The sequence below is a fragment of the Monocercomonoides exilis genome (genome assembly GCF_001643675.1).
Source record: "Monocercomonoides exilis strain PA203 chromosome Unknown scaffold32-1190040, whole genome shotgun sequence".
NCBI classification, from domain to species: domain Eukaryota; phylum Preaxostyla; order Oxymonadida; family Polymastigidae; genus Monocercomonoides; species Monocercomonoides exilis.
The window spans coordinates 1,119,571-1,145,421 of record NW_027150577.1 but is presented as its reverse complement, the minus strand read 5'-3'; the positions used below and the strand labels follow the sequence as shown (position 1 = coordinate 1,145,421).

The window sequence follows — 25,851 nt, the reverse complement described above, 5'->3', positions numbered from 1 at the left end:
GATTCATTTGCTCAATAAATACTTGTTCCATGTTCAGAATCTCTCTCAGTGCAAATTGCCTTTCTTTTAATGCCGGTGAATTATGAAAAATGGTTGATTTTGCGGTGTTTGAAGATGAAAATTCCGACATTACCAACGAACGAGAACTTGCAGATTGAATAAGATATCCGGTTCCTTGGATGCGAGAAGCATTAATTGATTCTTTGTGACTTGACCTTGTAACTGAATGAGGAAATTGCGAAGAACTTGCAGATGATACAGAACAAATATTGCTCCGTGAAGGTTGACGTTGATCAACATTCAATTGAGCATCATCAATCTGACCCGAAAATTTTTCTGCTTCCTCAACCTTTTTCACTTTTATCTTTAATTTTTGTTGACGTTTAATGCTGTTTTCACTTTTTCTATCGTTTTGTAAAATAAGTCCTTCGGGACTCAAATGATCGAATTTTTTATCGTTTTTTTCATTTTCAGATTTTTCATTGTCTGAAATAAAGCTATTGCGATGTTTGAAATACTTTGATTTATCTTGATATAAAGATTTTTCTGTAGTTGCATCACAATTTGCTTCAACCTGCAATTGCTCTTTGCACAATTGTTGAGTGTCAGTTGTTGAAATAAGCGAATTTTCAAGGTGCAAATCGCTAGCATTTTGAGAAAAAGTATATTTATCGCGGCTGGATTCATTATTTTTATTTGAAGAATTTGTACTCAAGAATACTTGCGATATCATTGCTAAATCTTTATCCTTGTTGGATAAAGAATCCATATGTTGAATGGATAGTAAAGAAAAAATATAACTTTATTCTTTGAAAGAATCTTTTATATTTTTTTGTCTTTCGAGCTAACTTAGCTCTCAAAAGCAAGAGCAAAATAATTTTTCGTACCATAAAAATTTTTTCAATTATGATTTTTAACAATTATTCAAATTTTGTAATTTTCAAACCATTTATTTGACAAATTATATCTCATTTAATTTAAACTTGTGTGCGAATTATTCGTTTCAATTTTTGTTTTAAATCTGGTGGTTTAACTTTTTTGTAATTTAAAAGAAAGACATCAGATTATTTTTTGATAATACATAAGCAATGAAAAAAGCAAAATTGATGTTTTTTGAAAGAAAATCATTCAACGCAAACATTAATCATATTCAAAGAAGGAAATTGAAATTTCTGACGAACAAATGCGAATAAAAGATCGAACACCATAATAAAGGTGGATTGATCATGTCATTTTTTCTCAACTCTAATTTTACGAGAAAAGCGCGGTTGAATGCCGGCAATTGTGATTTAAGTTCCTCTAAAAATGTTAATGACATGGTTGAAATACCAAGATTTAATGAACTTCGGAAAGTTGATCAAAGTCATGTTGATGAAAGCAGGCGAATGACAGTTATTTCAAGACGAGAAATTGAAAATGATGTTTGAATTTTCAAATTTTTTAATATTTTGTTTTGTCAGAACGCTAACTTTATTTTTTGCATTTGTTAATGCCAGGTTCAATTGAAGCAAAAAATTGATAAAAAGTCATCAAAAAGTCAAAAGAAAAGTGGAGAAACATCAATTCAGCTCGCACTTAATTTAAGCAGCACAATTGCTCAAACGTTAAAAAGTGCTTTTCCAGAAACTTCAGATGAAATGTTCTGTGCATTACTTAATATTCTGCAAAGTTTTACTCCATCAACATTAGCAAAATTATCAAACGAAGGTTATCGTGGATTTGATAAGGTGATTAAAGAAATGAAGACATGCTCAGGAAATAAACATTTTGAAACAATATTAATTCCTTTTCTCATCACTTTAGGAGTGACAACTGGGAAACAACACTATTTTTTAATGGCTGTACAAGAAATTTTGAGACATTATAAATTGGTTATCGAAGACGAAAAAGCTTTTTTGCGTACTACATCTACATTACATCAGTTTTTGGCACATCAGCATAAGCATATTATCGATTTTAACAGCTGGAGGAGGTCTCTATTTTATCCATTCACTTCTCTTGTTTCATCGCCAACTCCAATGGAAGTATCGCTTATTTCGCCTCCAACAAAAGCGAATGAAAAGCGTATTTTTCTCGATGAAAAAATTCAGCGCAAAAAATTAAAGGGAATTGCAAGCGATGGTGCGCATGTGTTTATGCACATAAATGGATTGATAGTAAAGATTGGCTCCGGATTTCAGGGAACAGTTGCTGGCAGAGTTGATGAAGCTCGAAGAGAGAACAATGACACCTCTTCCTCTGAAAGAACAGAAAGAAATGTAATTGACGTTAGTGGATCATTGGACTTGAATGAATTAAAAGGGAAAGAAAGAGCAATGCCCAACAATGGAGAAAAAGATGGTCAGGAATGGGGGGATTGCGACATTCATACGTTAGTTTTTCCAAATAAAGAATTGATTGTTTTTCACCATTCTTCTGGTTCCTTCTTTTCACACATGCTCCTTAAAAGCGACAATTTGCAAAATAGTTCATTTGCATCATCATCTTCTTCTTCCTCCTTCAACAACAGTTCGAACAGCCAGTGCGTCTTTTCTGGATTTGACACAGAATCGCTTAGATGTGTCGAAAAATGCTACACTGCAGAAGGGTTGAAGATGGTATTGAAAGAAAGAAAAGAACGAAAAGAGCGTAATTCTTCTTCAAAAGAGAATTTTCCATCTTCCTGCAATTCAAAAGGATCTCAGAGTCCATTTGAGGAGCCATCACTTTCGTTTGTCACGCTTCCTTCGATGCTCCACGAGGTTGCACAGCTGACATCGTATTCGCCTGTTCTCCGCGAAACACTCCTTCAGCACGCGCAGCTTTCGACGCTCAAAGGAAGAGAAAGAGCTGCAAAGGAAAGCAAGGAAGATGACACAGGAAGCGGTGAGGCATCGTCTGGTGCTGATAATGCTGCTTCAACTGGAGAAAGTGGAAGAGAAGGGAAAAAGGATAAAAGCGATGGTGATGGAGAGGAGGAAGGAGACGAGGATGAGGAAGAGGAAGACAATGTTGAAGGGAAAAAGAAAGGAGATGATGATCTTGCTTCAGATTCTGATTCAGAGATAGATGAAGAAGAAGTCGAGCTGAAGGATAGAAAAGAAAAACATGAAACAGACAAGACAAAGAAAAAAGAGAGTGAAGAAGAAGAAAAGAGAAAAGCAAAAGAAGAAGCAGAAGATGAAGATGATGGAGAAGAAGACGATGATCATTTGTCACAAAATACGTTGACTTCAGAAGGAGTTGTTGAAAATGAGATTGATAGAGAAGGAAGCAACTCAAATGAAGAAGACAGCTGGATGGACGATTCCAGCGAAATAAGTGAAGAAGAGGAAGAGGAAGAGGAGGAAGAGATAGAAGAGAATTCAAACTCGCTTGACGATTCAGAAAAAGAGAAAGCTCAATCAAAATCTGAAATTACGCAAAACGAGAATGCTGCAAAGAAGAAGAAAACGGGTTTGACGCCACGTGAGCTGCGGAAGATGGGCTATTCGGAGGTGGCACGCTTCGGCACTGATGGTGAACATCTGCTTCATTTGGCATCGCTTGTACACAGCGCCAACGAGGCACTGCCATTTATCCTGGTGACTGTTTATAGGAGATGCACCGTCTTCAGTCAGACTCTGCCACTTGCACAGAACACTCACACACTGCCACAGCTGTCTGAATGGCGTGTGCAGAGCCGCCATCTTCTCTCGACATCGAATCATGTCTCACTCGAATCGTGCAACGTGTGCGGAAGAGCTCTCTCGCCAGACGTACAGTTCTGTTGCACAGAATGCACACGCCGCGAATGGGAAGATTTTGTGAGGATTGGGAGTAGAGGTGAAGAGTCTATCCACAGCGATGAAGAGCTGCAAAAGGAGATGAGAAAGCCATCTGCCAATTTGGAGCATTTATCATCTACTTTATCATACTTCACATACGACAACATCAATACCAGAGCAGTGTTCGTCTGCCCCGAATGCTACGAAACCGGCAGAGAAAACCATCTGCACCGCGCCTCGCACAAGCTGACGAGGATGCCTCTGGCGCCGTCTCATCCGATGATCAACAAGATTCGTCTTCTTACCAAAAAGCATCTGCTCGAAGGAAGCATCTTTTCAGATGGATATGCCTTCTGCCTCACATCTGCACAGTTGAATGAGCCACTCGTGCAATACAATCTGAGAGCGAACATAGATGATGCGATAAAGGAGATAGATCAGAACACAAAACTCGATTCCAACAAGAAGCAGTGCAGTTTGTGCAGAGACAGTGCTTGTGGTGCAAACAGCGAAGAGGACATGATGTTTTCTCTTTCTGCCTCGTCTTCATTCAACGAATCAGCTCAGAAAAGGGAAGTAGAAGCAATAGAAATTGAGATGGAGCCGCACATCGAACTGTCTATAAATTTCACTCTTCAGTCTGGTCCTGTCTGTTTCGATAGAGTGAACCAGGTGCTCATCACTCGGTCGTCAGAGGCATTGTTTTTCAAAAGAGACTCATCTTCTTCGAAAAAGGATAATCACGGAAAAGATCAGCTGAAAGAGACAGAAAAGGAGAAAGAAGCACAGGAACAGAAATTGATGATTCTTCCACTGACTGATAACTCAGTTAAGAGCATTCCAACAGCTGCTGAAATGACAATCAATGAATATTTGAATAGTCTTACATGCTGTGGAGAAGAAGAACTCAAGCAACAGCAAAGCAGCGAAGACTCAGTGGATTTGCTTCTGATGCTGCACAGATTAAAAATGAAGCAGAGAATGGGGATTCTGAAGAGAGAAGAAGAAGAACACAAAGAAATAATTTCTGCATGGGTGCAATTAGAAGATAGGAAGCAAGAATATCATTGTCAAATGCAGCATTCCTCTTCGAAGGCGCTGGTGGATGAAAAGCAGAAGGAGACTGACTCACTTGTGATTGCTCATCAAATGCTTAGCCACTTACAGAATTTCTCTCAATTTGCAGGAGCTGAATCGCCCTTGACTTCTTTTGAATGTATGACATTGTTTGCGCCATATGTTCTGGATGCATCGTCGCAGTTTGTAGAGGAAGCAGCCGAAACTCTAAATCTCCTCAACAATCTTCTGAACGACGCAGTAAAGGAGTATACATCACTTGCTTCTGAAGCAAAGTCTCAGACAAAACTCAAAGAAATTGAAAGGAAAATTGCACATCTTTGCAGCTGCATTTATTCTGTCATGTGCATTTCAAGGGCCAACGTGCTTTCACTGTTTCATTCGCCATTCACGAGAAAGTCTGTTGGGATTTTGGATTCGCATATATCTGCTTTGTTTGAAGCAGTGAATAAATTCTGTTCTGCAAAGGCAAGCAAAGAATTGCCGTTTGCATCTGCTTTGGATGCTGTTTCTGCTTATTCTGTGGGGCTTCTTCTTTTGGTTGTGATCACATTCGCAGAATCTTCAACACAAGCACTGGAACTTCTGGCAAACATATTAACACAGGCAATCGCTCAAAGAAAATCAAACAAAGATGCTGCTCAGCTTTCTTTCCATTCACTGTGCCTTTCTGGAAATGAAGCGCCAGAGGCATCTTCGACTTCATTATTAGCATCTTCTTCGCTTCAGTTTGATATTCCTTGTGATGTTTCATCAATCATCACAAGGATATTTGCAATTGTTCCATATCACATGAAGTTTGTGACACTATCTGCATTTTCGACCAGAAATCTCCTTCCTGTTGCTTCTTTAAGTCCTCAACTTTTCCCTTCACTTTATCAACCTCTATCGCTCACAAAGCAAAGCGCAAAAATGTCAGTGAGCAAAATTGAGAAAGAAGCATTGTTTGGAAAATTTGAACCTCTCCAGAGTGGAAATACAGACTCGTCTCTTTCGTTTTATTTGAATGCAGTTCGCGTTTGGCAGATGATGATTCTGAGCGAAGTGAACAGCACAGTTTCTAATCTCAATTCTTTGATTGACAGTCAGAATTCACTGGATGAGCGTCAAAAGTCCCATTCGTCTCTTTTGGAATTCTTGTGCTCTTTCCAAAAGCAGCTGTTTTCTCTGTTCTTCAGACTTGTTCCAAGGCCAAAGAAAACTCTATCTTCTCAGAATCAGAGGTCACAAAGCTTTGAGAACAAAATTGTTCCAGCTGAAGCAATCAACCCTGCATTTAATGTGCTCTTCCCATTCTTTGCACACTATGCACTGTATGTGTTGGGAGGAAGCTGTGTTGTGTTCGACAAGATAACCAAAAAGCTCCAGCAGCTTTCTTCTTCCTCTTCTTCTTCTTCGTCGTCGTCTGTTGTGAATGTTTCATTTCGCCGTTCACTGCTGTCTGTGGTCTTTCATTCATTTGCTGGGAAGCTGGTTCATCCGCTTCGTGTGATGATGGCAATTCTCTCTTCTTCTTCCACAGATGCTGCAGCTGTGTTTCTGAAACCCGTTCTGATTTTCCAGCGATACTTCGACAATATGCTTGGATTGATATTTCCAGCTGATAAATTAAAGGCACTTCAGAGTTCTGCTTCAGAATCGTGCTCATCATCAAAGCAAGAAGTTGTTAGACGTGCATCAAATGTTCCATATCCTCTGTTCTTCACCGAACAGTATCGTTTGCTGCATCATACAGAAACTGTTTCTTTGCAATCTGCCACAGTCAGAATCGAAACAAGCCATCCATATCTCAACAACGAGGATTGGAAGGAGGTGTTCTATGTGCCGTCTGCGCTGGGATATCGTATCAGATTCAACAAACAGTGCAAAACAGAACAAAGATACGACTTCTTCACAATTTCACTTCCAACAAAATGGCAAATGGCAAAAGCGATTGAGCATTCTGTTTCTGCTCCGAGTGCAGGCACAGCAGGATCGCCTTCATCTGCCAAGAAAAGTGGTTCTTCTTCTTCTTCTTCGAAGTTCACTGCGCTTCGTCTGCCTTCCACAAACAAAAAGGAAGGCAAGAGACTTTATCTCTTCACAGGCAACAGCTTCCCGAAAGACGAGATTGTTGTGATGCAGCCAGCACTGGTGTTTTCATTCTTCTCTGACAAAAGCGGTGTTGACTGGGGAATTGAATGCGACGTGACATCCATCATGCCCACGTCACACAGCGCGTTTGGCGGAAGAGTCGACGGAAGAGCAAGCGAAATGGGACGTGGCATGTTTGTTGAAGAAGACAAAAAGAAGATCAACCACCCAACTAAAGTCGTACACTCCTCTCCTGGCAATTCACCATTTGAATACGAAAGGTTGATTAAGAACGATTCATCAGCAGCATCGTCATCTTCGTCTTCATCTGCATCTTCTGCTCGTGTTCAAGATGAAGATGTGGGAGAAGGTCTTTGGTGTGTCGTGCTTTCTCATTCGATGTCTTGTCTTTCTGGACAAATGCTGAAGGAAATAATGAATCCTCTTCGGCATCCGTCTCTTCCTCTTCCAGATCACATTTCACCATATTCTGATGCTCAAACGAGCTCCAATGAAATACCGTCATCTTATCAAACTCCGTCTTCTTCTTCGTCTTCTTCTTCGTCTTCTTCTTCGTCTTCTTCTTCGTCTTCTTCTTCGTCTTCTTCTTCTTCTCAGTCAAACAGCAAACGACCATCAGCTTCTTATCGGAGTGTTCTTGATGATGCAACGACAGCCTTGTTGTGCAAAAGAATTGCTTGTGAAGGAATCTCTTGTGAAATAATGGACAAAGTGTTGTCTTCTATTGAAGCGCAATTGATGGGAGATGTTCGTGGCATTGATGCAACTGATGCTCCATTGAAGACTGGAATGGATAAAGTGATTGCAGATCAAAAGAAAAGAATGAAGCTCATGAACGAAATGGTTCTTTCTCCTTCTTTGTCTCATTCGCTTTTCTTGTCTTTCACAGACAATCAGATCTTGTCTTATGCTTCAGCAGCATTTGAGAAAGTTGGGATGTCTTTTGATCTTTCGAGTCAATCAGCTTCTTCATCAGCTGCATCTTCAACCTCTTTTGTTGCATCTTTCCATTCACCTGGCTTTATCCGATCACTTTTGATGAAGCGCCTGAGCAATCAGCTGCAGCTGTTTGGATTGCGTGCACTTTCGTCTTATTCTGCCAAGTCCTCTCATTTCGTGTCTCTTTCGCTGTTTGAGCTGTGCAGGTCAGTTCGCTCGCTGATTCTGTCAGTCACAGAGGAAACTGTAAAATCAAAGTTGTTTTCTGCTGGTTCGCCTTCTGCAGCTGAAATGTCGAAATTTGCTGAAATGATTCGTCTGTTTTCGACACTTCAGACTGTTCTTGACAACGAAATCGAATCATTCACGAGGGCTATTTCAACCACAGAGGATGGATCGGCCTCTTCTTCTATTCATTCTCCAGTTGCTCTGCTACAAGCTGCACGTGTTTCTCATCTTCTGTCTCTTTTCTCAATCTTCTTCACTAAATGTGTTTCAACACTCAACAGCCATTTCGCTAACTTGCTTCATGGAAGCAGCACAATGACTGCTGTTGAAAAGGAGCTGGCATTGATTATTCCTTCTTTGTGCAAATCAGTAAAGACAATTCTTTCTGTTCAGTCGTCTGTTGAAATTGACATTATTCAGGTGAAGCGAATCGCTGCTGCTGTGCTGAAGGCAATGACAGTTGAGATTTGTGAATTAACATGCTCTTCAAAGCGACAGTCAGCCAAAAAATGTTCAGAATCGATGATGGCATTATCGAAGGAGGCAATTAACTGTCTTTTGAACTGTCTGTCTGTGTGTGCAGATGAGGTAATAAGCGATGCTCTTGTTTCATCTGCTGGAATGAGTCGTATTGTTCGAGAAATCCAGTCAGGCAGAATCGGAGCGAGCAACACAAAAGAACTTATTCAATGGATAGATCAGTTGGAAGAAAACGATGGTGTCAACGAGAAATTGGCAGAAGGTGACGAAAAAGAAGAGGACAATTCATTGAAGCTCAACAATTTCTATCAGCCTCATCTTTTCGTTGAAAATTCAAGTGATGTGAAGGATTGTGGAGATGACACAAACAAATCATTCCATTCAATTGATGATACAACAATCTTTACTCTTCTCACCTCATTGAAAACTATCCTTAGCACATATTCTTCGCACGAAACACTCCGATCCATTTTGAAAGATCAAGCAAAACAGCCATTGTCAGCATCATCTGCATCATCTGCTTCTTCAAACAAGAAATACTCTGCAATTCAGGAAATGGCATTGTGTGCTCTTTTTGGATCGCCTCGCGTTCAACTTGTCTCTCTCTCATGCATTCCACTTTTACTGTCTTTTTATGAGCCATCTTCGCCTTCAGGCACTAAAAGTGGGGTATCTGTTTCATTAAAAGGAAAAGAATACGATCTATTTGATTTGCTGCTGGTTATTGCAAGCTTGCCAACATCTTTCCGGATGAGCACACTTATTCCTCTGTCAATGATTGACCAGCAATCCTCCAGTGCTTCTTCAACATCTGCGGGAGAATCAGATGAGGATCTTGCCAGACTAAGAACATGGCTTCTTACACGCTATCAGCCAAGCCCTTCAACAGCAGCACAGACAATTCATTCTTATTTGTTTTCATCGCAACAAAGGAAAGAAGCGCTTTCTTCGGCTGTCCGATTTCTCTCTTCCAGTCAGCCATCCACAGGAGCATCTTCTTCATCTTCATCTTCATCTGCCAAAGCTTCGCTTCTTGATGCATCGATCAGCTTTTTCAAGACAGTCATACCATTCCTTGCTTTGAATTCTGATCATGTTGCTTCTCTTCTTTCATTAGAGAATGGTTTGCTAAGCACACTTCTTACTTCATCAGGCATCGACTCCACAACTGCTAAAGTTGGAGTCCAGTGGTTGAAGGCGCTGCAGAAACGAGAAAGCGAATTGAAGAAAGAAGGCAAAAGTCAAAGCGAAGGAGCAGTTGAAGTCAGCAAGCCTGCTATCGCTCATAGCCAGAGAAGGTCTGTTTCCCCTGCGCCTGCCAGTTCAAGCTCGAAATCTCCAGCGCTGTCCGTGAAGTCTGAACTGCGCACTCAAGCAAGTGAAGCAGACTCAGTTCAGTCAGACGAAGGAGAGTCTAAGCAAAAGAAGAAGAAGAAGCCAGATGTTGATCCTGAAACAGAAAGGCGTCTTTCCATCTTTTGGGACGCTCTCATCCGCTTCTTCTTAGTTCCGTTTCGTCTGCAGACATACACTTCGATGCAGAAAGTCAGCCGTGCTGCTGAAAATACTGTTGTCAAAGTGATTGCTGAAAACGTTGCTGGAAGCAAGTGGAATGACTGGACATCCAACAGAATTAATTCAATGGTGAATTCGTTGCCAAATGCAATTAATGCAATGTTCCCTTGGCTCAAGTCGTCAAATGGATCAGATTCTGCTATGAAAACTGAGTCTCAGGTTCCTCGTCTTTCGCAGATAAATCAATATTTGCACAAAAATGAGGCATTAAACATTCTTTTAGTTTTGTTCCATTCTGTTGGCTTTCAGTCTGATGTGTCGTTGTCTATTCGCACCGGAGATAGAGTTGTGGATGTCACAACTGGACACTCAGGCACAGTGATTCAAGCTTCTGAAGGAATGCCAACTGCTTCTGTTTTGTTTGATTGCGATGCAGATTGCAGCGACAAAGATATGAAAAGAAAGGCAAAGGCTGTTCCATTTATCAGCTTGAAAATTGAAAGGATGAAAGAAGAATGTGATTGTTCAAAGACAGCTTGTAGCCAGAAAAAAGAAGAGATTTGCAGAAAATTCACTGAGAACTTGAAAGTTTGTGTGGAGATGCTTCAAATTAAAGATGCAATGCTGAAAGTTTTGAATGAACTAAATTCGCAAAAGATGAAAGAGAAAAATGAACTTCTTTCATCTTCTGAAGAAAGCAATGAAGCTAAAAACGTAAATACAATTTCAGATTCCTCTCTATTTCTTACAGCTCTTCTTGTTGCATCTTCCGCTTCTATTTCATCTTCCTCATTTATCAGATCACTTCTCGAAATGAATGTGTTGAATGATCTTCCACATGAGCTCGTCTCATATTTGTTGTCATCGTCTGTTCAGTCACTACCAACTGCTCCTTTGGCAGGCCGTTCTTTGTTCTCTGTTGCTTCATCGTTTGCCAAAGAAGCAAAAGCTGAGAACTCTGCTGCAACTTCTATGCGATGTGGTGCTCTTTTGGAGGAGCTTGCCGAAACGCCAATCACAATGCAGCTGACAATTGCTCCAGATGATGTGAAGTCGAAAATGGGAGAAAAGAAGAAGGATGATGGAATTATCGCTCCAGCATCTTCTGTTCCATTTTCGCTTTCTGAGACTGGAAAAGACATGCTTATGAAGCACATTGAAGATGGCGAAAAGGGACTTAGCACATCTCTTTATGAGTCTCCCAATAAAGACACCACCAATCTTTTGAGTGTTCCATCAACACCTTCTCCATCACCTTTCTCTTCGCCTTCGATTTCTCCGTCCTTTTCTCCATCTGCCTCTACCACAGGGGCAGCTCCGTTGACAACCTTCTCACCTGTTGTGATGGATGCCACTTTGTCCAGCTGGGAGCACTCCTTCTTCGATGTCTGTGCCACTGCCTGCCTTTCCATCTGCAGGCGCTGCTTCATCCTGTCTGTCGTCAAATGCGAGTGTGGACAGGTGCTGTCGCTTCCCTCGCAGCTCATCAAAGAAAAGAACAACTCAGAATTCCGCTGCTCAGAATGCGGAGTGAAAAGCAAGCTGGCTGATTGCTGTGATTGTGGATGCCGCGGAGGTGATGATGATGGAGAAGATGGAGAAGACGATAGCGATGACGATGATGATGATGATGATTCAGTCAAGAGGAAAGAGAAAGCGATGGCCAGGAAGAAGAGGAAGAAGGATCTGAAGGAAGCAAAGCAACGAGACAGGGAACTGAAGAAAGAAAGCAGAACATATTTCTTTGCGATCCTCAACCGAAATGAGCTTGCCTCGATTGCCAGGATGGGAAAGAAAAAGCATGTGGATGTTGCGACATGTCTTTTGTACTGCAAAGAAACGTCAGTTGCAAGATTCCCCATCTCAACCGTTGGCTCAGCATTCCCGCCAGTTTCCCTGCTCACTCCTTTGCCTGTGGTCAATGCTCATTCAACTTCTGTTTCTTCCTCCTCTTCTTCTTCTTCCTCTACTGAAGCACTCACAGAGTTCCATCCGCCTCTTCCTCCGTCTCTGACGACTCCTCTTTCATTTGACCTGCGCCGTCGTGTTTTGGTGAAGTCAAAGAGCGGCATACATCAAACGAAGGCGAAGAAAGAAGGTGAAGACGATGCAGACGAAGAAGAAGAGGACGAAGTTGGAGAAGCGCCTATCTCGTTCTTCAAACACCCTTCGCTTCCAGTTGATCCAAGATGCTTGTGGAGTGATGAGAAGAAAGAGAAGCCTGCTGCAGCAGAAGCTGAGCTGACAGAAAAACAGAAGAAGAAAAAAGAGAAAGAAGAAAAGAAGAAGAAGAAGGAAGAAGAGAAGAAAAAGAAGAAGGAACTTAAAAAAGCAAAGAAGGATGAAAAAAAGAAAGAACCTGCCTCAGCTGAAGATCTTTTGTTTGAGCAGGAGTTGGAACGGGCAATCCAGGAATCAATCAAAGAGGCAGAAAAGAAAGGAATTCCTGTCAAAACTGATGATAATAAAGAAAGCACTGAAAAAGAAGAGGAGGAAAAGAAGGAAGAAGAGAAGGAAGAAGAGGAAAAGAAGGAAGAAGAGAAGAAAGAAGAGGAAAAGAAAGAAGAAGAGAAGAAGGAAGAGAAAGAAGAAGCATCATCTTCATCTTCATCTTCATCTTCCTCAACTGATGTTTCAACGCCTCTTGTTAGTCAACCATTGCCTCTTCCATCCGAATGCGAATGGAGTGTCCTTCCATGCTTCATTTCGCATGAAGACATTTTTGATCTTTTTGCTGATTTTCCTCGCTCAAAGAAGATCAAAAAGCTTAGCGACGGAGCATTCTGGCTCGAAAGCAAGCGGAAGGCGAATTCGATGGTGGACCATGCGAATGCGATGATCCAGGAGAAGAACTCAGAAGAAGCACGCAAGCAAAAGGAACAGACATCGCAGTCTGCCTTATCGTCGTCGTCTTCTTCTTCTTCTTCTTCTTCTTCGCTTGTGGAGAAAGCAAAGAACTTGCCGTTTCCTGCTCTTGAGCCTGTGTCGCAGAGAGTGATATCTGCTGTTACAACATCATGTCCGATGATCACATTAGAAAAGAACTTCAAACTTTGGGAGAAAGACAAGTCATCTCCAGTATCCGTCGAAGAGCTGAAGCACAATGTTTACTTCTTCCCACCTGCGCTTGTGGAGTTCCTTCTCCATTCGCTTGACCTGACGCCTGGGCTGAGGACGCTTGTTATATCATGTGACCCTTACTTCATCGGAATGGCTGCATCGAATCTTGTTGCACCAGGCGGGTTTGTTGTGCAGAGCATGTCTGTGTTGAACTTCGATCTCATTTCGGAACTGAAAGAGAACGTCAAAATGAAAAATCCGTCGGTGAAGAAGGAAGAAGATGACGAATGGGACTGCAAAGAAGCAGAAAAGAGGATGCAGGAATATGCTGAGTGGGAAAGAAAGGTTGGCATTGTCAATCCGAACGACGTGTACTGTTGTGATGGTGAAGATGGAGTGCACATCAAATGTGGTTGCGGAAAAGGTCATTCAACAAAACTTTCATCTTCTGTATCATCTTCTAAATCTGGCACAAAATCCTGCTGTTTGGCTGATCAGCTGAAGAACAGCAGGCCTTTGACTGCGCACACATCGCCATTCACGTTGAGTCTTCCTTACTACAGCCAGATTGACTCCGACATTCCAATCAACTTCTTCCCAATGGTCGATTCGCTTCTATCAATGTCTCCTCAACTTTTCAAATTCGATAGAATATTGATCACTTCCCCTTGTGACAATCGCTGCCTGCTGCATGCGCTGTCTCTGCTGGACACAACTGCAAAGGGGGCTCGTCTTGTGGTGCCTGATGCAGACTCAGACAGCATCATCTGCTACTTCCCAAAAGTGATAGACAGAAGTCTGAGGCTGTCTGGACAAAAATGGGGTGGCGGTGTAGGCGCTCCAACGGGAATCACAGAAAGCAAAAAGAAGTTCTTAGGCAAAGGCTGTCTGACTGAATATCCATCTTATCTCCATTCTGCGAATTCGGATGAATCTTCCTCATCTCAATTATCATCATCGACTTCTTCTGCTGAATCTTCTTCTATTGAACCTCATGCTTATGTCAAGCGATGGGAATATCAGTACAGCCCATCCACTTTCATCAAAGGGATGCCTCATCCGTCTGAAGGAGTGAAGTCCCTCAACGAAGAAGACGCTGAAGCTCTTATAAGCGAAAACATGGAACGACACACACTTTTAAAACTGAACGACTTCGGATCGATATTCCTGTTTTGCGGCAAAAAGGCTCGAAGTGACTTAATGCGGAACATGGTAAGCTCTTCGAGTGCGTCTTCGCTTCTTTCATCTACTGCTCCATCGCCAGCATCGATTGGATCGTTTTCATCATCAGGGGCAGATCCATTTGCTGATGCTGAAGGCGGAGCAACATCGATATTCTTTGACATTGACGATGACAGCTCTTTAGAAGACGAAGAAGGAGAAAACGTGGAATTTCAACTGGCTGGAGATTTCTCAGATTCTGATTCAGATTCTATTTCTCCACCACCTCCGTCTGCATTTGGCTCTTCATCTTTAAAGTTGAAAGTGTTCTCTCCGATATATCCGACAACTATTACCATGAAAAAGGCAGCTGTTTCGTGTGCACTGGACAACAGATTTAAGATCCATCTCAATGTGTTTGAAACCCCCTCGGCTGATTCATTGTGGAGTTCAATTCTGTGCATGCAGGAAGGAATATGCCTGAGACATGCCAGACCGCATATCGGGTCAGTCCACGTTGATAGCAAGACGCCTAAAAGGAAAGTGAAGCAACTTGCCAAGCTGAATAGAATACATCCTGCGTATCTGTTTGTTGATCCGAGCGAGATGGAAGAGGAGGAAAAAAGGAAGAAAGGAAAGAAAGGTCATAAAAAGAGCAAGAAGAACAAGATTGAGCCAAAAGGTGCGGAAGCGTTGCCAATTTCACCTGATCTGAAAAAACGATTCAAGAAATGCTTGGAAGACTCTGGCAATGGACTTGCAGAAGCGATGTTTGATGCTCTGTCAAGAGGTCTTTTGAGGGGAGCAACAGTCGGAGTGCATGGTGCTTCAGAAAGTGACAGTAGCAGCCACAAAGACGATGGAAAGAAGGCGGCTGTTGTTGTCAAACCAGCAAAAATCCTGGAGGAATCCATCGGCGTTGGGAAATTTGGGTCAGATCTTATCGACAAAGGTGGAATTATGGCATTCTTTGAATGTGTTTATTGCGAGTTCAAAAAATCCGAAGGGTTGTGTGCAGTGTGCCTGGCTACCTGCCACGACCATCAGCATCACCGCCGTGACAAATTCCAGTCATACAAAACTGACGAGCAGAAAAAGAAGAAGGAAAAGAAGAAGAAGCCTGAACACGAGCCCTGGATGACGTTTTTACACTCGCGCGGATTCTGCGACTGCAACGAAACAACCGATCGCAACTGGCCTTGCTTGTGCGATCCAATTTTGCCTCCTTCAATCTCATTGAAAGAATCGCCTGCGATGTTCAAGAAATACAAAGGTGTCGAAGGAATGTATGATGTTGTTATGGATGAAGAAGGCGTGGCTGGAGGTGATGGAGACAGCAGTAAAGATGACGATGATGAAAAGGAGTTATATGAGATTCCAAATCCTGGTGATCACATCTGGGTCTGTCCAGAAGAGGAAGTGTTTCCGCCGTTCTTCATTGGCACCAAACTAGCAATGAAATGGGCAAAGAAAAGGAAATTCATCAGTTACATGGGAAGGCTTCACCAAGCAGAAGAGACTGAGGCACAGAACAAAGAAAAAGAAGAGATTGCAACTTCTTCGGTTGATGTGGCTTCCTCAGAAACAAGTGCCGACAAAAGCGAAGAAGAACTTCTGAAACTCCTTATTTCAGAAGTATCTGGGAGCGAAAGCAAAACGATCGAAGGGAAAGAAAAAGAAAAAGAAAAAGAAAAAGTGGCAGATACAAAACCTGAAACTGACATGGGTATATCTGAATGTGCGAATGAAATCAGCAAAAAGAATGAATATTTCGATGGAATGATGATGTTACTGGCTACGTCTTCATTCACAAAGAATCCAATAACGCAAGAACAAGCACTGGCTTTAGCAAAGAAGGAGATTGAAGCAGAAGCAGAAAAGCAAGCACTGAGTCTGTTAGCTTCAACATTTGCATTGAAAAAGACAGGAGTATCTCCTATTTCTGGAGCAACTTCAGTTTTAGATGCTTTGAAGGGAGAAAAAAGTGATAAGGATTGCAAAGTGACAAAAAGTGAAGACATTGAAAGCGACGATTTGTTTATGGCTCTTTCGCTTCTTCTTCAGACACACAGCTTCATTGAGCATCCAGTTGATGTTGGACAGTTTCTACGAAAGGAGGAAACGTCCAAAGAGCACACGAATGAAAGCGATAAAAACGATTATGGTGATGTTTCTGAAACTGCCTCAACGAAATCTGCATCTGCAAAGGCTTCAGCTTCCTCTGATAAGGGTTTAACTGATGATGACGTGATACTTATGATGCTTCGGGGAGAGATTCCTATCAACAAACAAACGGTCGGGGCAATGTTAGGAATAGAAGAAAAAGATTTTGCTGATTCAGATGGTTTAGATGATTCAGATGATGATGCAAGTAAGAATGATTTATCCGATTCGAGTTCAGGGAAAAGAACGAAAGAATCGAAAGACACTGAAAAAAAGAAAAAGTTCAGAAGATTTTGGACGAAAGGAGAGGGCTTGCTAGGAGGAAGTGATGATTCTGATTCTGACTCTGACTCTGACTCTGACTCTGATTCTGATTCTGATGATGATGACGACGACGATGAGGAAGAGGAAGAGGAAGAGGAAGAGGAGGAAGAAGAAGAAGACGAAGATGATAGCTCAAGTGATGATTCAGAAGAAGAGGAAGAAGAAGAAAAGAAGGATTGGCTGTCTCGAATGGAAGTCATTGAATCTCCTTCCACGTTCTTTGGACCGCCTCCTTCATATTCGGTGTCTGAAAGCATTTCTTCACAGGCACTCACGAAAGACTTAACAAAGGAACTTCCTGTTCTGGGAGCGCCTATTCCTTATTTGTCCGTCAAGCAAGAAAAGAAAGAGGAGAGCGCAGAAGAAGACGCTTATACAAGCAGCCACTTCTGGAAGATTATGAATGGCGCCTCTGCTAATATGCCTTCGCGAGCTGTTGTAAAAGCTGCTGAATGTCCAGTTGGTGCAAATGCAGCAAATGTTAACAGTAAAAAGAAGATTCCTTCTGAAACTGTTTTTGGAACAAGACTGGCTCATGCAATGGAGAAGCAGGAAAAAATATCAAAGGTAAATGAAACTTTACAAGAAAAAGATGAAGTTAAAGGCGAGCAGAAGGATAATAAGGAAGATGATTCAAAAAAACAAGAAACGAATATTGGAGAAATTGAAAGCAAAACAAATGAAAGAATTAGAGAAGAAGAAGAAAGCCTCATTAAGCGCGTTGTTGAAGCAGAGCAAAGAATTGAATCTCAGAACAAAAACAGTATTTTGCCGTTTAATAGCACAGCCAGCAATGCAAGCGACACAGCTGTAGTTGGTATCTCTGATTCGACAAAGGAAAGTGGAGGAGAGCGGTCAGCTCAGATTAAGATATACACCTCCGAACAAAAACCAGCGCTTTTATCTGTTAATGCTTCCAAGGCGACTCATGCATCTGCTGTAGATCTGGTTGCGTATGAGCAAACATTAATTTCTCAAATCCCGAAGAAAGTGTATGGCATGCCAAAAGTGCATGAGCCAATAAAGAATGATGAAAGTGGATTGATTTCGTTGTTCGGAGAAGATGAAATTGAAGACAATGTTAAAGATGATTCTATTTCCTTAGCAATTCTTGATGTGCTGATAGGAGCCGAAGATATTAAAAAAGATGACTCTTCAGTTGGAAAGGACAGCTCAAAGACTGATGATTCTGAAAAAGAAGAGAAAAAGGAAGTTGAAACTGGAAAACCATCTGAAACGACATCAAAAGCATCAGAACCGACGATTCCAGAAAAGAAATTGAAACTTTATTCATTTTGTGTTGAAAGTCTGTTCTTGTCTCATTCAAAGTTGATGAAAGATGGAAAAGACATCTCTCAAAGCGAAAAGAAAGAGAAAGAAGATGATATTCCCGAAGGAATAACGTTGGAAAATTGGAGTAACGAGTCGAGTAAAGCAGATACTGCAGAAGCCAAGAGCAATGAAATGGCTGTTGTTGATTCAACATTTTTATCTCCTTCGATGCTTCATCCGTCAGTCAAGCTTCTATCTATGCTTAAGACTCCTCCTTCTTCTGACTCAGCACCCACTCAGCCAATCAACACATTCGTGGGAGATTTGAGTGGAACTGTATCGGCTGCATGTGGAACAGGAATGATGTGGCTGGGCCGTTCACTCGAAACAGAATCTGCAATCGCAGCGAAAAGACTTCTTGCTGCACAGCAAATAAGCGGAAGGAAGGATCCAGAACTATTATCAGCATCTTCTTCTGTTTCTGTGGCTCCATCAACTTCCAGCTTGAGCACAAGTCTGACTCAAAATGAAGGATCAAAAGCGCTTCTTTCGGATGATATTACCACAATTGAAGATTTGGATGGTGTGGATGAACAAGCTTATGCGACGTTCATCCATTCTCTTTACAGCTACATGAAAGGACAACTTGATCGAAGTGGTGTTGTCCCATTTGTGCCATCTGTTGATACATCTTCAGCTAAACATTTTGTGCGTCGTGAGAAAGTCAGAGTTGGACAGACTGTCCTTGTTTGCTTGCCAAGTGAAGGATGTTGTTCTGAAAACTTATCGAAAACGCAATCAATAGCTAGCTCTCACACTGAGCGTGAATGCATTGGCCTTGTTTGGGAAGTTGAAGGAGGTTTAAGCGATGAGGAAGAGGAAGAGAAAGAAAGAGAGAGGAAGGCATTGATGGATAAAGGTGAATGGACTGAAGAGAAGGAAAAGGAGGCAATGGAAGAAGAATCAAAGAGAATAGAACGAATTCTCTTGATGACTGCTGACGAAGAAAGTGGGCAGAACGAGTTTGTGTGGACTGACATAACCCACTTGCGAAAAATAGTTCTCCCGTTGAACGTCACTCCATTGCAGGCAACAAGGAACGTGCCTTCAACAATTGCTGCTGCCTCTTCATTAGAAAGCTCAGAAGGAACAGGAAGAGGACTAGCTCTTCGAACAGGACTGAAAAGTGAGCAAATTCCAGATGAATACTTCTCAAGTGACGCAAAAGAGGAAGAAAGTGGGAAAGATGAAAGCAAATATTCACAAATCAAGCAAACATCGAAGAAAGACTTTGAAATGAACGGAGAAGACGCTGTTGTGAAAGCTCAGCTGAATGTGAAAAAAGGAAATGAAGGAAAAAGCAATCTGAGTGTTGTTGCTCCTTCAGTAATGAAACGCTTGCTTCTTGCAGAAGAAGCTCTTTCTCATTCCCTTCACTCCCAGATCTTGTTGACTTACCTCTCAAATCTGAAGTTGATTTCGTCAACATCAACTTTCCGTGCAGTTGTTGGAGCATTTGACGATAATATGCTTTGTGTGCTGTTGCGGAAAGTGATGAGCGGACTGTTTGTTGCATTTCCTTCAGCATCTCCATTTGCAAAGAAAGTTGTACAGCCAAACAACTCAGAGTATTCGTCTTCTGCTGATTCACTGCCAACACATCTTCAACGCCTTTGCCCATCTTCTGATGAAGAACGAATTGTTGCATTGGCTTGTAGATTCTCGCTTTTGGTTCGGGAGGAATTGTTCAGACATCATAAAGCAACAAAGGATACAAGAATGGCTTTGATATCGTCTGAATTCTCAGAGGCCACATCGAAAAAAGCAACTGGAACTGCACTTATCGATTTCCTTGTAGCATCTTGCATGACACTTCTTCAGTCACCTTCTCTTTTGAGTGCAGCTGTTGTTGTTTCTGAAGACTCTCCCTCGACAGCAGTGTTTCCTTCTCCTTCACTGTTCAACTGTTACGTATCACCCAACGGCACAGCAGTTGATTTGTCTCAATCCAGCACATCTTTTATTCCTCCTTCACCATTTTCTGCATATCGCCGCTTGTGTTCGAATGAAGAGAAGAAAAAGGAACGCATCAAAGAACAATACGAAGCAAAACTTGTTCACGCAGTGCAACCGCCAAAGAAGGCCTCAGAAAAGGAAAAGAAGAAATTAAAGAAAGCAGACAAGGAAGAGCGGAAAGAAGCAGAATGGGGAGATTACTTTGTGCCGAGCAAAAGTATTGTACAGTCATCTGCTCATCCATACCCCAACAGCGCTGATATTGTGAAAGAGATTCAACTAAAAGGCGCGAAGGGACTCAGAATCATCTTTGATTCGCGGTGCTGCACAGATGGCAAATTGGACTGCTTGATATTTAGCGATGCAAAAACTGGGAAGGAAATCAAGAAATGCTGTGGAGAGAAAGGAAGGAAGAACTGGGGAGATTTCACAATTGAAGGAACAGACAGATGTGTGATGAAGTTTGTATCAGATGCAAGTGTCAACGAATGGGGATACAGATTCTGGGTTGTCGATGCAAAGGGAAGCTCAAAATGGAAGGAACGGAACATATTGAAGTCGACAAGCTCAACTTCGAAGGACAAAGACTTAGCTAAGAAAAAGGCTGCTGGAGGTGAGGGCATTGAAGGAGCAGGAGACGAAGATGGGCTTCTCGAACAGCAGGATGAAAGCGAAGAGGAAGATTCAGAAAATGAAAACACTTCTGAATCTGAATCTGACTCTGATTCGTTGACAGAAATGGCCAAAGGCAAGCGCAAGCTATCTGCACTCCCTGCAGAAACTGCACCACTGCAGATCATGGAATGGAAGGCAATGATTAGAGCACAGCAAAAGGCGATTACAAGAAGTCGAAGACTGCAAAGCATTGAATCATTCAAAGATGATAGCAAAAAGGACAAGTATGAAGATTTGAAAGAAGCTAATCTGAAAGAAGAAGGAAGAGGAGTTCTCGAATATATTGCATTTGTTCTTCAGATTTTGCTGAATCTGCCAATTTCAATTGAAGGAGATGAAAATCAATCGATTATCGACTTAGCACCATTTGTCTCACCTCTTATTTCTTTGATGGCAATGTTTGATTCTCATCATCCGTTGCTTCCTTTGTATTCTCTTATCTTGACACGACTGATCACTCGAATATCTCAATGCCTGGAATCCAATTGCTTAAGCTCAACTTGTATTTCAAACTCATTCAATGAAAAGGCGATTACAAGAATCGTTAAGGTTCTTCCAGAAAAAATGATCGAAAAGTACATTTCTATTATTAAAACCGAAAGTGGGTGCTCTGATCAGAAAACACTAAAAACACATGGAATTGTTCCTTTGATTGAAATTGAATCGCAGTTGTCGAGTCTTCTTGAAAGAATACAAAATCTTAACTGTTTCCATTCCCACACACAGAAAACTTCTGGAACTGATAAATCCAAAGAATGTGATTTATATAAAGAATCTCTTGCAAAGAGCATTGAACAAAATGGATTGGAAAATGCATTCCTTTCAGCACGTTTTGCACTCAATCAATTCGATGCTTCAGATGAACTTTCTTTGGCAGACATCACAAAGGATATTGTTGTAGAGTCAAAATATCATTTCGACTGTGCGGCAAAGCATCGGAGCATATTAAGCTCTATCATTTCTGCCTATCTTCGCAGAGGGTTCTATTATGAGTCGAAAGAGTCTCAGTTTGAAAAATCAGAATCGTTCCCATCTGCATCTTCTGTTGTTGTTCTTCTGAGTCAAAGCTGCAAAATAGGAAAAGGAGTCATCCTCACAATTACTTCAAAAGAATCGTCGTCAAAACATGTCATCACATTTACTCATGATTCAACATTGCCAAAGAGAATAATTATGAACGGATCATTTGTTGGAATGACTCTGAAACGCGAAGCTGAGTCATCTGCTTCCTCTTCTTCGTCATCATCATCGTCTGAATCTGAAAGTGAAAGTGAAATGAATACATGTCTCCATGGAATAATATATCCGATATTCAATGATCGTAAAAATCAATCTCAATTCTTCTTGAAGGCATTTGACACACATAAATCTGCACATAATCATTCCACTTCTTCAGAGGCAAATGTTGAAGGAACAAATCTTATAGCGCAATGGATTTTGGATGCTGTGAAGCATATTGTCAAGAAGTGTTCACTGAACGGAGAAGAATCTGTAACATTTGATCATCTGAAAATTGAGATGCTCGATGATTTGAAGAAGGGTATATCGAGCCCATTGCTAAAGAATGAGTTTAAAGAAGCAACAAATAAACAGCATGCCTCAACAGAGAGCTGTCTTGCCCAGTTGAGTAAAGCTGAAGTCGAGTTCAATCGACTTTTGCATCTGAATCGTTGTGTGAATTATCTTCTTTCATATGTTCCACTTTCTTTCCTTATGACCACTTCATTTGGGTTCATTCAGATTCTTTCTTCAATTTCTTCACTATTCTTTTCAAGTGTTCGGGAGAAAATATGGAAATTCTTTGTGAATGTCCACCTTCCACTTACACTTTATGCTCATTCTTCATTGAGTTTCACTTCTCCATTGAATATTGCAATTCCACAAACATTTTCTGTGAAAGATGACGTTGCTCATTTAAGAGTCCTGTTCCCGTATTCTCTTCCATCAACACAAAAAATTGCGATCCATGCTTTATCAGCCACTTCCTCTCAAACTACTGTCATCCGCACTGTGAATGTACTCCCGTCTCGTATTCGGGCTACTCCATCAAACAGCCTTTTCTATGCAACTTTGGCAGCATTCAATGAAGGTATTTCGTCTTCGTCTATCGATTGCAATGATCACATGATGTTCGTTGAGGCAGTAAAACCTATTTCAAAGAAAATCATTCGCCGTCGTCGAGCCATGGCACTTGGAATAGACACAGAAATGAACAACGAGCAGAAAGGAGAGCAGAAATCGAACGAAGCAGAAGGAAAATCTTCAACTGAAACTTTATCTGAAAAGAAAGGAAGCAAACTGGTTGGTGGAAATGAGCTTGATGAGAGCAGCGAAGAATGGAAGAAGCTGGACAAAGAGCCTCTTCTGCGTCGTGCACTTGATGCTCAGCCAATGTCCATCGTTGATCAACTGCTTGAAGAAGGAGACGAGGACGAAGAAGATTATGGTGAGATATTCGGAGATAGCCAGCTGCGTCACATGCAACTAGGAATGCAACGCTCTTCGAGGAGAAAGAATATCAGTGCCATGTCTGAGATGGAGCTGGCCGAAAGCGACGAGTCATTCGATCCATCTGCCGATTTCAGAGAGCTTCTTTCTAATTTGGGTCTTCTAATTAATCCGTTCATGTCAAAGGCTGCAAAGGAGAAAGAAAAGCAGAAGGAAAAAGAGAGAGAAAAGGAGAAGAGAAGGAAAGAAAAACTGAGAGAAGAGAAATTGCAAAAGGAGAAGGCCAGATTGCGCAAAATGGGAATGGTAGTTGGATTGGACGAGAATGACGAAGAAGAAGAAGAGTCATCTGAATGGAAGAAAGAAGAGGAAGTTAATCGACCAAAGAGGATTGTCGGTGTAACTGAACAGAATATTGCGGTTGTTCTGTCACACGACGATTGTCTGAAGATGATATCAGCAGAGTTGTGCCTCCTCAGAGATGGCGTCTCACTGAAAACAGAAAGAACACACGAGCATGCGCCGATGCATTGCTTCTTACCTATCTTTAAGCCGTCTGTTAACAATGTGAATTGCACTCAAGAAATGAGTTCAGATCTTCTGGTATTTAATACAGCGAATGATGAAAATGAATGGAGCACTGGCATTCCTCATTCTGAAAGCGTAGATCGCGATTATTCACAAATACCAATGAAAAAACGGCAAATGCTTCGCTTTGTTGGTATTTTGATGGGATTGTGTGCTCTTACGTCTGTGCCAATGAGACTTCCTCTTTCCCCACGCATTTGGAGTCTGCTTGCAGATTTGTGTTTCAAGAGTTATTCACTGATGCCTTTCTCAAATCTTTTAACAAGTCTCGAAGAATTGAAATATGAGGACATAAATTTCGTAAGGAATATTCAACAACAACTTGAAAAATGCAAAGAACAAAATACTTCCGAGAAAGCTGATTTGTATGCCAAAATAGTATCAGAAGTTGAAAAACGAAGGGAAGAAGGGAGAGCAGAAGCAAAAGAAATACAACAAGGATTGTTGCAAGTGTTGCCTGTTGAACTTTTGTGTTTTGCTTCAGGATCGGATTTGGAAAGGATAATCAACAAAGGAGAAGGTTTTAGTTCACAGGCACCAAATGCACAAAAGCAGTCTCTTTTCACTTATCCTATTGAAAGAACTGTTGTCCGTTTCTCTTATGCGAATGGTGAAGTGGAAAGCACAGAAGACTCTCTTGTAGAATTTAAACAGAACGTGATGAATGCATTGTCATCTCTTTCGTATTCTAATCAATTAATGTTTTGGAAGAAAGTTACGGGTTACAGTTGTCCAAGGTGGTGCTATGGAGAATTCATTAAAAATGTTGAAACAGAAATTGTGAAAAATGGAGATTCTATTCAGAAACCTTCATCTCTCATCAAAGAAGAACTTAAAAGTGTTATGGCAGAGCAAGATGATGCATTTGGACAAAGTGCGAAAGAGTACGAAGAATGGAAAGTTGTTATCGAAAAATGTGAAAACGACATTGATGATACTTCAATAAAAGCGATGGAAAACAAAGAAAGAATTAGATTCGACACATCAGAAAAAACAGTTTATCTACCATTTTATCCAACAGAATCCATGCTGAAAAAGCAGATAGAATTAGCACTTCAAGAAAAGTGAGCAAAACCAAAAAAGCAGAATAAATAAAATCCATTCGTAATGTATTTCTGTAATATATTGTAGTTTTAATTTTAGAATCAAAAGAGCATATTTTCACTTTGTAATCGTTTAAGCACACGTTCAAAATATGAATGTAGTGAAGTGTTTTTTAAATTAGTTATACTTTTTCTTTTATTTCTTATTCAACATTTAAAAATAATAAAATTTTAAATCAAAAGTTTGGTTTATTTTTTAACATAAAAGCAGTCTCAGTTTTTTGCGACATTTGCCAAAAGTTTCAACAGTGGAGTTAAAACAACTATAAAAAACGAATTAAATATTAAACATTTCAAGCAAATATAAATTAAACAATAATGATAATAACTTTGATTCAAAAAAACTCTCCGTTTGAAAATTTAAGAAGTTAACTTTGAAAAGTGATTATCGTAAATATTATGTTAAACATGGAAAAACCCCTTTTTCAAGAAGCCCACCTAGCTCAGTTTGGTAGAGCGTTCGGCTTTTAACCGAACGGTCAAGGGTTCGAGTCCCTTGGTGGGCGAATGTTTTTTTTATAATTTTTTTGAAAAGTTATTAATTCCTGTTACATAAATTTTTGATTTGTCGAAAGAAATGTGTATGCAAAGAAAACAAAGTGTTTATGTTTCAATAAAAGACATTTGTTTTTATTTTTATTAATTTTTTGATGGCTGTTTTCTATATTTCCACACAAAGGACTTAATGTGCAATAAAACTAATTTGGAATTGATCGAATGGATGAAAATCATTTCGTATGTTTTTTGAAATTTCACATTCTCTACAATTTTCATGAAGATAATTTTTTCTGTTGATATGATTTATTAATTGATCAATCTTGATAATTTGCAGCAAAAAATGACAAATATACAACTTTTGTAAATTCTTCTCAATCCCGCATATTTCAAAAGTAAATAATTGTAATCAAAAAATGTTATTGTGTTTTGAGAAGGTTATGCTTTTGTTGAATTTTTATTTTTGT

General features: G+C 40.7%; 1 protein-coding gene across 1 annotated transcript; it reads left to right on the top strand.

Moving 5' to 3' along the window:
* The first annotated feature begins 1,208 nt into the window (after window positions 1-1,208).
* Window positions 1,209-25,071, top strand: MONOS_4726 (uncharacterized protein). Its single transcript, XM_067874821.1, has 3 exons — window positions 1,209-1,421; window positions 1,497-10,298; window positions 10,389-25,071. Exons 1-3 carry the CDS (start codon window positions 1,227-1,229, stop codon window positions 24,852-24,854), a joined length of 23,463 nt encoding a protein of 7,820 aa, XP_067724774.1. The 5' UTR covers window positions 1,209-1,226; the 3' UTR covers window positions 24,855-25,071.
* Window positions 25,072-25,851: the final 780 nt, after the last annotated feature.

Excerpts from the sequence above, each read along its gene's own strand:
- MONOS_4726 (XM_067874821.1), top strand. The coding sequence starts at position 1,227 with ATGTCATTTTTTCTCAACTCTAATTTTACGAGAAAAGCGCGGTTGAAT. Across the intron at positions 1,422-1,496 it reads GACGAGAAATTGAAAATGAT|GTTCAATTGAAGCAAAAAAT; the intron begins GTTTGAATTTTC and ends TGTTAATGCCAG. Across the intron at positions 10,299-10,388 it reads CTATGAAAACTGAGTCTCAG|TCTGATGTGTCGTTGTCTAT; the intron begins GTTCCTCGTCTT and ends GTTGGCTTTCAG.